The sequence below is a fragment of the Tripterygium wilfordii genome, chromosome 16, assembly GCF_013401445.1.
Source record: "Tripterygium wilfordii isolate XIE 37 chromosome 16, ASM1340144v1, whole genome shotgun sequence".
NCBI classification, from domain to species: Eukaryota; Viridiplantae; Streptophyta; class Magnoliopsida; order Celastrales; family Celastraceae; genus Tripterygium; species Tripterygium wilfordii.
In genome coordinates this window covers 10,721,621-10,735,868 of record NC_052247.1, presented here as the reverse complement: position 1 = coordinate 10,735,868, position 14,248 = coordinate 10,721,621, and the positions used below count along the sequence as shown (strand labels likewise).

Here is a 14,248-nt window from a genome sequence, read left to right as displayed (position 1 = left end):
GTGTACAGATTGTTACATTTGAATCTTGTTTTATTCCTTTTATTTATTTCTTTCATGAGGTCATCAAATTATGACCGTTAAGATCATCTCTGTAGTCTGTACATATATAAGCTAAGGAAACAAATCTCAGGCTGCATGTCCCACATCATGAAAACGTAGAAAAACATAAGGAAACAGAGCTATAAACCATGAAGAAGCCCATTGTAACTTGTATAATTGTGTTCTTTAATCGGTTATTGGGTCACCTGATAATCGGTTGTTAGAGGACTACTTTAGGCACTATGTTACAACGAGTCACAAGAACTGAATAGACTTGCTGGACACAACACAATTTTGTAACAATCTACACAGAACATCCAGCACCGAGATGAGTCCATTTTAGTTGGTGATGGGTCAACAGCCACTTACTCCGCATGAGTTGGCAAGGGCATCTTCTGGGGAAAGGTGTCCAGTAGCATATGGTTTTGCTAAGGAGAGACAAGACTTGTTTGATGAAGCGCAAGATTCATTGAACAAAGCTACGAGGGGGGTGAAAAAGGCTGCGAGAAGGATGAAAAATTTTGTGAACAAGGGAAGAAGATCTGTTGAATTCCAAGTGGGGGACAAAGTGTTGTTGAAACTTACTCCATTGATTTGGAAGAAGATCAACAGTAGGCAAAGTGGGAAGCATTGCCTATCGATTGGCACTGCCAAAAAGGTTTAAGGTACATCCTACGTTTCATGTAAGTTACCTTAAACAGTTCCATGAATATGTGACAGATCCAAAAGGAAGCAAGTCAAATGGGCTCCTCCAACCACTCAGAAGCAGTTTCAGCGTGAAGTGGAGAAAATTCTAGACCACCACACATTGGGACAAAGTAAAAAGAACCGGAGAACATACTAAGTTTTGGTGAAAGGTAGTCTGATGGAGGAGGCAAGTCGGGAAAGAGATGTGACTTTGTGATAGTTTGAGGAGCAGATTTGGCTGTACCAGGATTCACTCTTGACGAGTGCATCGATTTCTTCTGGTGGGGGTGGTTTGTTAGCCCCTTCGTGAGATGGTTCGATGATGACAGCGCTGGAGTGCACCTTACGCCAACGATTACTGAGATGAGCACGCATGAGGTGCGAGGAAGCAAGGTGAACTTGAGAGACTCAAAAACACACTACAGGATTCGATCTTTCTGGTGTCCACTAAGAGCTAACTCAACACTAACATTTTGGCAATTTGCGAAAGTTGCTGGGAGATTTGAAATGGCAATTTTGACAGTTTTCAGACGAGACAATTTTGTCCCCAAGCAGTTATGGGCTTTGTTAACTGCATTACATGGCTATGGTGCATGTATATAGGATGTATAAATAATCTTATGGTTGACTATTAAGAATATAACATTTTGTAAGTGTGTTCCTTACTCTTGTATCCTAGAATCCTTTGTAAGCTTGTGAAAGTTAATAAAGGTTAGCATGTTCATGTAATTAAGGACTTTGCTTACTTGTTATGTGTTTGTGTGTGCGTAGCCTATTTTTAATGTGTGTGAGAGAGAACAATTACCATGCGTGCGTTGAATTGGCTAAGGCTAAGAACGTGTTCTTAGTGCCATCACAAGGTGATTTTACAGAGCGAAAAAATTGACCCTGTGACAACTGATATCGAAGCCTACTATATATATATAAGGTGAATAAATATATATGAAAATAAAAGTACATATAATATAATATAAAAGGTGTGCATATGATTAGATATGAACACTAAGGTTGCACGCACCATTTTACACCATCATATATGGTAAAACCATCATATATGGTTATGGTGCACCAAACAACATTTTCTTGGCACATATTACAAGACAATTCAACAACCATATTATTGTCATTTCGAAATTATTTAAAATCAACAATTTTGTGACCATTTACAAGCATTTGCCATAATCTTACAAAACTACCCCTGCTTTTCATTGTGCTACCCTTAATATCACCATCTTCTTCACCTCTCTCTCTTCTTCCCCGTCTTCCTCTTCTCTGGTTGTTAATGGTGGTGATAAACTGAAGTGTGTCGTTCGAAGCAGATAGGGATCAAGAAGCACAAGCACAATCCCACGGCCAAGAGGGGTCACGATTTTGAGGCGGGTGACAGGTCAAGAGGGGGAGGAACATTTTCCTACTGGGTCAAATCCTTCTCAGGCAAAATTGGATCTTGGGTCATGAATTTGGCTTCAAGATTATTACAATCTGCTATCCTTGGGCAGACCTCTTCTCAGATGGACATGGCGGCATCTCACGTTTGCAGCTTTTCTATGTGAAGAAGAAAGAATTTGGGAGCTTTGGACTCATCAATTCTTAACTGGAGTTATCTAACCATGGTCTTTCAGATTGGGTCAAAGTTATTTGCTTGTTCAACAATAATCTAATAAGAAATTATTTTTATTTTATTTTAATGAGTAATATATTTTATTTTAGGTTAAATGACCCTGTGATTTACACAACAATTTAACATTATATATACTATCAACAAAAGTAACACCAAACACCTACCATCATTTCAAGAATCATATATGTTATCATTTATTATCACCTCATTTATTATTATCATTTATTATTTACAATATATGCTACTTACAAAATTATCTATCCCGATATTTTAGAATTAAATGGAGTGTTACCCAATAATTTGATTACACTACATTTTTAAATTAAATAGATACGAAAGATTGTCACGTAATGAAAGTACAATTATCGTTACAAAGGTAACGAATCGGGCCCTAAAAGTAGAGTGGATGAATATTTTGCCCATCAGAACCACGGTTCGTAGAAGAGGAAGGAATATGTTGTCTATCATAACCAATGTCTATCATATAGCACATTTAAATTCATTCATATTTGTCCCAAATTCCTCTATTATTGTTTGCACCCCTAACTCAAATCTAGGATCAAACAATCCTGCCAAACAAAACATCAATGGAGTGTTACCCCAATATTTTAGAATCAGTCACCACCAGATCAAGCCTATGAAAGTACAGGTGTCAACAGGCCCCATGCAAGAGGCACAAATCAAACCCACGCAAGGGCAAACTATCAAGCCCAAGTAGGGGCAGACGAAGCCCACACACCTCTTTGTAAATATTCGGAGGAGGTGAGACTAGAACCCATGACCTCAGTCAGGGACATGCAAAGTCATTGCCACTCAACCAATGGCTCATTTGCAAAATTGAAGTGTGTTATACATCTCTATACCTAGCAATTGTCATACTTAATAAATATATTTGTCTAACTGCTAAATAAGACATAAAATAACCATTACCACTAAGCACATTTGCGACATCATAAAACTTAGAAAGTCCTTTATCAAATTAGGAAATGCACAGTCTAGGTCGTTTAGGCTAACAACACCTACACCCGTCATGCCAACAAATCCACTAATATCATCCTTGTACTTCAAATAATCAACTAACATTTCATAAGTCGAATCCCATAAGTAAATTAATTCTAAAAATTTTCTTCCTCATCTCCCACGAGATTTACAGTAAGTTCTAAGTACTTGGTAAATTTTAGGGTTCCACAATGAAGATTAGAGATGCAAGATTTACAGTATGTTTTAAATACTTGTAAATATTTAGGATTCCACATAATAAAAGTTGAAGCATCTCTACTGTTTTTAAATACATGTAAACCATGGAGTAGCAAGAATAGACTAATAGAATTTGCCATAATCATTGTTTCACCAAGCAAGAACAGAAAATTATAAAATTATACCAGAAGGCATGAGCGAGGGATACCGACAATTAAGAACAAATTAGTATTGTTGTCCCTGGGTCTACTGCTCTTTGACTTCATAATGGTATATTCTTAAAAACAAGAAAAGCAGCTGCATCAAAGCTCATGAAAAACACCCCCTTCTTGTATCAGCAAACATTATGCTTTTTTAGTAAATTATTAATGCAGCTGCAATATCCAAAATGTTAGATTTTTTGAAATAACACAAATACGGGGTAAATTCTTGTCAGCAAACATAAAATTTCCAATTGGCTCATGATATGAGATTGGCATTACACAATCAGCATATCAGCAGAAACCTGAAATAACTGTAGTTATGAGCTTTTCTAACAACAATTCATATATCGTTATCAAGAACGAGCAAAATCCCCTAAAACCCCGAAACTTTGTAGCAACTTAAGACTTCCACATAGCGGCCCAAAGTCGAGAAATCAATGGAGTGTTATGGCGAAACAAGATATGAAAATAATGCTCAAAAGCTTGTTGGAGAAATCATGTGGCATATCTGTATCTCTAGTCAAACATACTGGGAAGGGGTCTTACCGCCATAAAAGCATCCACCATCTAAAACAAGAAAACAAATATCAAAATCAAAGACTTGAGAATCTCAACCATAATTTTCACACTCCGTTGCACTCATTAAAGAAAAACGAATATTTAGCAACATTATGCTATCACACTTGTATAGCTTTCCAAGAGATGATACCTTAGAATTTCAATATAGAATTTATTGCCATAGTCAAATATAGTCATTAATCTCTAAGAGACTTTTAACATGTCTAACATTGCGTCAGTATTTCATAAAATCTGTTAGAAACTTGAAAATTTTGATTCATTTGGCACCTCGCTACATATTAGTTTTAGAAAACCTGATATAATCTAACTTATGTCAGCTTTTCAGGTCAAAATCCTCTCCTATTATGATTCGCATTTATTACCTTTGATAAAATTTCAATTTTTTAGAATCTAGGTTTAAGTATCCATATGTATAACTTTGTAGGTGCTAAGAACAGGTTCCTATGCATTATATAATAAAAACACAAGTTTTAGAATACTTCTCTTTGCAATGATTGATTAAAATTACTTTTGAGAAAGATTTCCATAACAAACCTACTTCCACAAACAACTATACTTCTTTTAAATGTAAAAGACTGTTTATGTACTTCTGCATTTCCACTGAATAATCTCCTCGTCATAACGTCTCCTGAACTTAAATATCAATCTATAATCGTAAGAAAGAAATTACCTCTTCTGTCACAGCAGCTCTTTCCCTACGATGTCTTTCCACCATACCAGTCAAAATCTCAGCAAGTCGCTTCTTTACCTGACCCGATAACATGTCCCCTTTTGCATATGCCTGGAAACAGCTTAGTATTGTTTATCAACGTATCCACGCAGGAATTACAGGGATGTTTACTGACAATAATTTGAGACGAGGAAAGATTTCTAGAATACAACATAGGTCAAGTAAATAGTAGTCTCACCGCCTTTATGTGATCAAGCTCAGCATCATCCTCCAAGAAAAAGTTCAGATATTTTATGGGTATATCTACCTGAATTATGCTCCCAAGGTAATGGATATCAACAAATAATAGTAAATAAGATAATCCAGAAATTTCTGCATCACATATAAATGAAACAAGAATCCTAAATACCAATAAAGCAGCAGATAGACAACTCTTTTTTCCTCCCTCAAACCCCTTCGGAAAAAATGTAGTGCTAATTTCCTCTTCAAAAAAATGAAATGACTATTTCAGGAAAAATAGTTTGCTCTTAAGCAACATGAAAGAATACATTCAATTTTTTTAGGTTATTGCACTAGACCATCCAATAGATGTTATTGGTGACACAAGTATAGCTTTTACAGCTGCTCTACAGCCTGTGTACAGCCAAGTAACAAGCAATTGTTGTCTGTGGTTAGTGGACAAGAGCAAGTGCCAGCTGCGAGGCATGAAACTAAGAAATGGTTACAGAAAACTTGAGCCCACTCGAAAGGACAAATTATTGTCAAAGGACAGGTAAACTTGGGTTTATGCTTACCAAGAAAAAATTTCTATCAACGTATCTTTCAATAACACATCAAAATTATAAAATGTAGAATCATTTCGATGTAAGTTATTTTCTGAGGAACAAACAGGATCTATATTATTCAACGGTAAAATGCCCAATAATCTGGCAAAAGAAAAAAAGAAAAAAAAAAGCCTCACAAGCATCCTTGTTAAAATGTAGTTTGTAGATCATCCACAAAATGGTAAGTAAAACAAAACGAGTATAATACAAAATTACATACCTCAAGATTTGCTCCATAAAGTCTCTGTTTCTCTGCAGAATCTTGCCCACCAGAGAATGCATACTTATTTATCTGTCAAGATCATCACAAGAAACTACTAATAAAAAGATAGGAATAATATAACCTCAACACGTGATTGTAATAAATAAAAGTATCTAAGCAGAGCATGGGCAATTAGAAACTATGCAATCAATGGAGAGGACCAAAGGAAGAAATCAAATTAAATTAAAAAAAACTTAATTCCACATCTCCGAAGCTGTACCGAATGAGTATATAATCCACTTTGGTATCCTATTAAACAAAAAAAAAGGGAATATGTTTACAACTGATCAAGATTTTCAATTGGGAAGTATTATGAATATCCTGTAAAAAGGTTTCAATGTTTCTTTTAAATGACTGACTTGAAGACCAATTAATTCAAACAAATGACGGCACAATTGATTATTAGAACCTTTCATTTCATAGTTGTCAATCTTCAACATTTGCATGGGGGCTCGCTAGAATTGAGTTAGACATGAAAGGAAGAACCTTGAATCCAAGAACTGCTAGTTTGGAAAGAAAAAATTAAGAAACGTGACTTTGACAAATCTTTTTGCCAATAATCTGATACCGATCAATCAAAGATCAATTAATATGTTATCCATAGCCTATCAAAGAACTTCAAAATGAAAATGGCTACAGTTCATATTGATGAATGAACAGATCTGTAACCAACCATCAAGTAAGCAGGGAGATAATTGGAACACGCTATAAAATGTAGCAAAAAACTAGAGCATGTTGAATTGAAATTGTTTAGAATCTAGAGGGAGGCGTGTAATGTGTATGTGCTCTAATAAGCCACCTTGTTCTTAATGTCCTTTGCAGAATCTGTCACATATATTGCCGAATTTGGATCACTAGCAGACATCTTTCCTGTCTCCCCCTGCACATTTCCATAATCAAGTATTAGGGTGAATCAAGTAAAAGACAAATAAAACATAAAGATGGTTCTACGCACTGGAAATATGACATACTAAGCATTTCAATCTAAAATACAGTAATAATCTACAATCAGAATTTAACAAGTCTTTGAAAATATGAGTATCTAAAGTTTGCCACAACTAGAGCTATGTTTCTCAAATAAATTGAATATACTCAGAATTCTTTATTATGGAAAGGACTACCAAGTAAACTGCTTATTAAACTAAGAGCTCCAGTAAGTAAACTTTACGATGAAATTTGACAAATATTAATAGTTGTCTCAGTGGTAGAATTGCAGTGATGCAACCAAGAGTTCACACGTTTAACTCTTGGAAACAGCCTCTCCACATATCATGTAAGGGTAAGGTCTGCATACATCATGTCTATCCCCGACCCCAACCATCGCAGGAGACTTGTGCACGGGAGTTGTTTACCTTTATTAATAGTCTTGTCTCAATCTAAAAGACCATGAGGATAATATCAATTTTTCAAGCCGAAACACAGTAAAGGCTCAACAAGCATTTTAGATTAACCATACATTAAACGCTGGGTGACAAATGCAATACACAAAATGTGAGACCAACAAACAAATAATCCTCTGAAGCCCAAAAAAGACATAAAAATGTTGCTCAATGACCAAAGAGTAAATGCAAATCAGAGTCCTTCAAAGGTAAAAGTTGTTATAAGAGGCTGAATGCATTTTAACAATAGCTTTAAGAGCATCTTTTCTTTCTCCTCTTAAATTATTAGTAAAATTCATATAAATCACGTAAAGTGGATGCATAAATCAAAAAAATTTCCCTCAGTGTGTAAGGTTACACATGCATGTCTTCTAGAATGATCACAAACTAATAATGTCACCAGATATAGAAGCAACCCACTTGGAACAATGAGGCTAAAGGCTGCTGAACTGAAAAATCCTTTCTCGGAGGAGGAAGTAAATCTTCCCTTGATGCTTTCAATGGTGGTAAATCTCCAGGCTCGGATGGGTTCTCCTTTACTTTTTTAAGCGGTTCTGGACTATCATCAAGAGCGATGTGATGCGGATATTTGTCAACTTTCATCATACTGGTAGGTTTGTCAAGTCCATGAATTCTACCTTTATTAGTTTGGACTTTGGAGCCTATAAAACCTGGAGTATTGGATATCAAGGACTTCGAGCCTATTAGTCTCTTGAGTAGTCTTTACAAGTGGGTTGCTAAGTTTTTGGCTGGTAGGTTAGCATTGTCAGTTATGGGTAAGATTGCGCAGTAGGCTCAACATGTGTATGTGCAAAGGAGGCAAATTCTAGATGCTTCTTTGATTGCTAATGAGATTGTAGATTATTACACCAAGATGAAGAAGCAAATGATCCTTTGAAAACTGGATATGGAGAAGGCTTTTCATAACTTGAGTTGGGGCTTTTTGCTCAAAGTTTTGAAAGAACGGAATCGTATTTAAGCAACACGAAAGAATACATTCAAAAATTCTTAGTTTATGGGTTTTTTTATGGATGGCTCCCTGCGCTTAAGGTCTCGTTGAACGGAATGTGTACTAATGTTTTTTATCGTTTCAAAATCTCATAAGTGTAATCCTTGTTTGTTTTTGGGTTGCACCCCTTGGTGCCGTTAATAAATCTTTTCCATTCAAAATAAAAACCACTTGGAACAATGAACGTATATCTACAATCGTCAAGGTACTAAAAGAAACCTAGAATAAAATGGGATGGCGAAGAGGAGGGAGAGACAAGTTCGTTGGCATCCAAACTCTACCCAGGCAACACATGATAGATATATTGCATGTGGACATGCAAAACCATGTATAACAATGTGCTTGCCTTCCATAAGTATCAAATACAACAGTACCTACACATAGTACACCTCAAATTACCTGCAAGGCAGGAAAGAACAATGATTCGATCAGTGCAGGCTTGTGATGTCCTATCCGAGGAGCAACGTCTCGTGTCATTCTGAAATAAGGATCCTGAATATCATGGATAGGCAATGAATCACTAAGAACAGAGAAGGCGAGCATACATGCAACATAGAAAGAGACAGATTAAAAGAATCGCCTAAAATGAATCACAGAATAACTAAAATGACAGTTTGCGTCAGGGAAATGCTCAACCATCAAAATTTAATTTCAACCTCAACATTTTCATAGAACATAATTCTTTAATAAAATAATACTCAGAATATTCCCCACCAGGTAACAAACAACCATGAATATACATCATTACAATCCCCTATCTTAAGCCCATTTGACTCAACCTGTAACACAATACTGGTCCACATATGCTTGATCTTGTGGACAGGTTTCTGACAAAAGCACATTTCAATCCTCTGATACTCATTATTGAACACCTAGATGGAAATGATCAAAAAGTGTAACAACAGAAGTCGAATAAGAAGAAAAAACTCGCTTACAGCAACCATAAGGAAGAGATTACGTTGGTATAACAAAATGATTGCAAATGAAAAGACGGTTCATGACCATTACAGACTCACATGTCACATGTGATGCAAACCTTAACTCTAAATGCCCCCGTACAGACATATATGCAGCACTACAGCAGGAGTACAAGCGTACATGTTCAAGTCAAAGAAAAGCAGTAAGGAGCAAATTTTCTAATGAAAATTCAGTCGTATTGGCTCTAGAAATAATAACTGTAGCATAGTTCATATTTCTATAACCATTAGTAAATTAAAAGGCATATTCAAAGTCAGATTGCTCAACAATGAGGAAAACCACAACAAGGGAATCAACCTGGTCAATTGCACAAGGAATCAAGCACCGCAGGTCGGTTTTGCCAGAAAATAGGTGCGGAAATGAACTAGGAAATGATGGAGCTGCCTGCAATAAAAGAAAAGAAACATATTGGAACAATTCAGCAGTAAAAAGAGATCAGGAAAATCAAGTCAGGAACTGTTTTCCACGACCAAAATGTCAATTAGTCAATATGATTTTCATAATGGCAAGCACGTGTTTGCAAAAGGTAATGACAGATACGCCAAAACTTATAGCTACCTTTTGAGCGTAAAAGATATTTATTCAACAAGCACAGAGGAGAAGATTTAAATAAACTTTAGTATTGTAATAATCAGATGCCTACAAGTTGCCCTACCAGGCTACCTTGCCTTCCAAAAAAATACTGAAAAGAACAACTTCCCTTAGAGGCCCAGTAGAACCATCAAAAGGCAGTGACCAGGCACACACATGTAGTATGTGACAAAAAGCAAGGGACTAACCTGTATAGATGGAAAAGACACTTTTCCAATATGATCTTCACCCGTGAAACCAAAAATGCCCACAACCTGAACACCAGCAGTAGATTATTTATATGCAAATGATTTAGAAAGAGCAACATGAAAACTATTTTTTCCTAATGAAAGGGAGAAAAGGTAAGAAAAATAATTCCTTGAGGTTCTAAATTAAGAGTACACATAGCCACCTTATTATATGTGACACACTTTTGAATCTTCACCATATTTCGGTAGAAGGCACTGCATATAGAATAAGATATAGCATAAACCAAGTGGCACATGTAAATTATAGAAGAAAAAAATCGTAAAAACAAACTTCAGAAACAAATTGACTATAAAAAGTTTTTATATTTTTTCAAAAAGAAAGAAAATAAAATATATTCAACTCACATCAACCTTCAAGGACATATAAAGATAGCACCCTAGGAATTCTCATTTATACCCATACAGCAACCAAGCCACACTACCAGTGCGCCAAGGCTCGCCCTCAATTTCTTTTAATAATTGTCTATATATTCATAAACTTATGATGATAATAAAGATTATTTCACGTGACTTAGTTAAAAGAATCAGTCATTAACATGGTTGGAATCGGAAAAAACCTTAAGAACAACCGTGAACTTTGCATCACCTACAAAACTTGTGAGGCGTGATTGTTCTTTTCCTTTCAAAGAAAGGCTAGTATCGTTGATGCATCATTGTCACTTACCCACCAACATAATCAAAATCTGAGAAGATGAAGGTTTTAGTTACATCAAACCCACAAGCAATTATGTCTTTAGCATTCTCCCGAGCAAGTCTCATGCTCTCTTCCACAGAGAGATTCTTCCACATGCACTTCTCATCATCAGTCAGCTGTATAACTAGAGGAACCTTAAAAGCCTCTTGCAAGTACCTGCAACAAGTACCATATATGAACCAATAGTCAAACAAATAGTATAGTTTTGTCTCAGAAGTCACAAAACATAAAAAGGTATGACAAAAGATAATTACAGCTCTCTTTGTTCGGGGAGACCACAACTATATTTTATTTTATCTATGCTACAAAACACAAAACCAACCAATAAAAAGGTAAAAAAAAAAAAATGATGAGGCATCAATAATACAAGGTGTCATAAAACCTGGTGAAACATTTCAAAAAGAATCCACAGTTTCAGGATGAAGAAAAATCTGTCTTCTCGAGTCACACACAGATAGAGGCATATAATATTTAATCCATTCCCAGCAATTAATAATGTTAAGATAAACGAAGACATTTGGAAATCACATGTAGGGCAAATGGGCAATATTTTAAAAAAGCAGTCTGTGTATATAAAATGCCAGAAAAGTTCAGTTTACACCAACAAAAGAAAAGGGACAAGATCTACACAAATCCCTGGGCATGAGGTACTTGTCCTTATCACATAATAGGAACATAAAATCATTTATGTAAATCCATCAGTCATTCAAATGGAATGCTGAAAAGATTCAAAATAATAAACAGTTTTAAATGATAGGAGGGTGCAGTTCAAATGGTTAAGCACCTTAAATTAAAAGTCTGCACATAGTATCGGCAAAAAATTCGTAAAGCAACTTAAATGAACTTTCTTCTTTCTTATACTAGAAGAATTAACAAATCTCATAGTCTGACTAGTGAATATTAACTTAACTTGCTCACCCTAAATCAAGGGGACTTGAAGAACAAGAATAAGACACATTTAACAGCACAAAAACTATTAAGACCGGGCTTTAAGCTCATCAATGATAGAGTCTCCAATCACTCCCATGATCTTGAGAGATATCTCAATAACCCATAAGGCCATAAACAGTGCAAATACACAAGTTTGATGAGCTCTCTTAACTGATTGGACTACTTGCCCATTCAAAGCCATCTCTAATTCATAACTTCTAATCAAATCCATTTCCATCTAAAAACTGAGCTACAATCAGGCAAAAGCAATAAAGTACAAAACTTTAAATGCACGTATGATGTTATTTATCAAAACATTTATCTCTATAACCCAATCAGAAAGAACATCAATGGCGCAGGGTGGATACCGAAAATTAGAAGCCAAAAATAGAAAAGTCATGTTTTTTAAAGAGAAAAAAAAAGGAATTCAAGAGTAAAAATTTGATACCAAACAACATTACAATTCCGAAAAAAAAAAAAAAAGTACTCCACAAAGAAGGTAACTTACTTGGTAAACATAAATGGCACCAAATGACCCAAATGCAAAGCCTCAGATGAGGGCCCTCTTCCTGTGTAAAGATAGAACTTCTCCCCCCTCTCATACGAATCCAGTAAGTCATTGAAATCCCTGAGCGCAATAATCCCATCAACACCAATGCAAATATGTAATAAGACGGGACTTTGTTTTTCTTTTTGAAATAAGAGACGGAACAATATCAACTCATCGAAGACACCACCACAACCTCCGTCACCACCAATACCAGCCCTCAAGCCTCTGACACTCGACCACTTATTGGTGGTTCGACCAACAGAGCTACAAATAGAATTGTAAGAAGAGCAAGAGCAATCTAAAGTATGTCGGAGGTAGCGTCCAATCAAGACTGCATATGAGCCTGTACGGCAAAGGCAAGTCATCCTAAATCGGCCATTCTATGATTTTTGGTTGAAACATCGAGCCAATAGTGAGTATTTTTTGCGAAAAGAGAAAAGGAAAAATAGCTTTACCGGTGGGCAAAGAAGACACCACGGCGGAGGAATACGTGGGCGGGGCGAGTAGTGAGGTGTTCAACACGGCGGATAATCACGTCGTCTAGCCTCTGGCAGCCGAATTTGTCGATCAGCTTGTCGTAATCGATTTTACCTCCGTCCCCGGCCGACACCTCCCACGGGTTCACAACCTGGTCTTCCTCTTCGTTTACTTCTCTCCCCTCCCTCTTCTCCTCCGCCATCTTCTTTCTTCTTCTACGGACTACGCTTGCGCTTTCACTTTCGGAGTTAAGAGAATGTATACTTCAGATAAACCCTAGTTAGTATAATTTTTAAAATTAATAAAAAATTAATGTTTTTTTCTAAATTAAACCCTAATCATAATTTTTAAAAATAATAAAAAAATGTGAAACAAATTATTAATGCTTTTTATGAATTTAAAAACCCTAATAATACCTTTTTAAAAAGAAGTTAAGTGATTCTTCAATTTAAAATATTTTTATTTGGAGCTAAATTGTTTTTACTTTTTAATTTTGCTCCATGCTTGTTTTCTCATTTTATGTTCAACTGATGTTTGGGCCTAAGTTCGGGTCAATTGTTTATTGGTCGAACAATCAACATTATCGATTGCTTAATGAGTATGTATATCAGTTGTCGGCTTGCTAACCGTCGTAAATAATTAACCGAAGATTTGAACTTTGAAATATCAATTTTCATATCATAAACATTCATACAAGATTGAAAATTTAAAAGAACCAAAGCTAGCACCTAAAGGCAGAAAGCAAAAGAACTAATCATTTAGGATCCGTTTGGAGGAGAGTATGGCACCGTTTGGTGCACCATTTAGAGCCACAATATATTGTATGTCAACCATTTATTGTATTGACCAACCAAACAGCTGTTTTGGGGTCCAAATTTCAATGCAATTTCAAGACCATATAATGCTCGTTTTGGAATTGTGAAGTTTTGTACAATTTTAAGACTATTTCGTTTAATGCTAATGGAAATACCGTGAATGGACCCATATAATTACACACTCTGCCATCACAAGTACTCAAAATCACACGACACCGTTACAAACCTCTGCTGCTGCGATTTTCTTCTCCGTCGAAGATCTCGACATGCGGTCGACCGACAACAGTGTATGCAAATCAATCGGGTTTTGTGACCAAGCTTCACACATTGATAATCCCCTCGTGTTCTCCTCAATCTTATGTTATTTTGAGCTTTGAATCTCGATTTTCTTCTCCATCGAAGGATCTCAACCTGCGGCCGATCAGTAACGACGTACGCAAATCAGTTGGGTTTTGCGACCAAGTTTCACACATCGGTAATCCCCTCGTGTTCTCA

General features: G+C 36.0%; 1 protein-coding gene across 1 annotated transcript; it reads right to left on the bottom strand.

Annotated features, from left to right (window-relative positions):
* Positions 1-3,924: 3,924 nt before the first annotated feature.
* LOC119981511 (tryptophan--tRNA ligase, cytoplasmic-like) lies at positions 3,925-13,196 on the bottom strand. Its single transcript, XM_038824663.1, has 12 exons — positions 12,917-13,196; positions 12,420-12,539; positions 10,952-11,137; positions 10,431-10,482; positions 10,228-10,293; positions 9,746-9,832; positions 8,870-8,962; positions 6,882-6,962; positions 6,041-6,112; positions 5,235-5,303; positions 4,997-5,107; positions 3,925-4,314 (listed from the first exon to the last, which is right to left on the bottom strand). The coding sequence occupies exons 1-12, from the start codon at positions 13,138-13,140 to the stop codon at positions 4,264-4,266; spliced, it is 1,212 nt and encodes a 403-aa protein (XP_038680591.1). The 5' UTR covers positions 13,141-13,196; the 3' UTR covers positions 3,925-4,263.
* Positions 13,197-14,248: the final 1,052 nt, after the last annotated feature.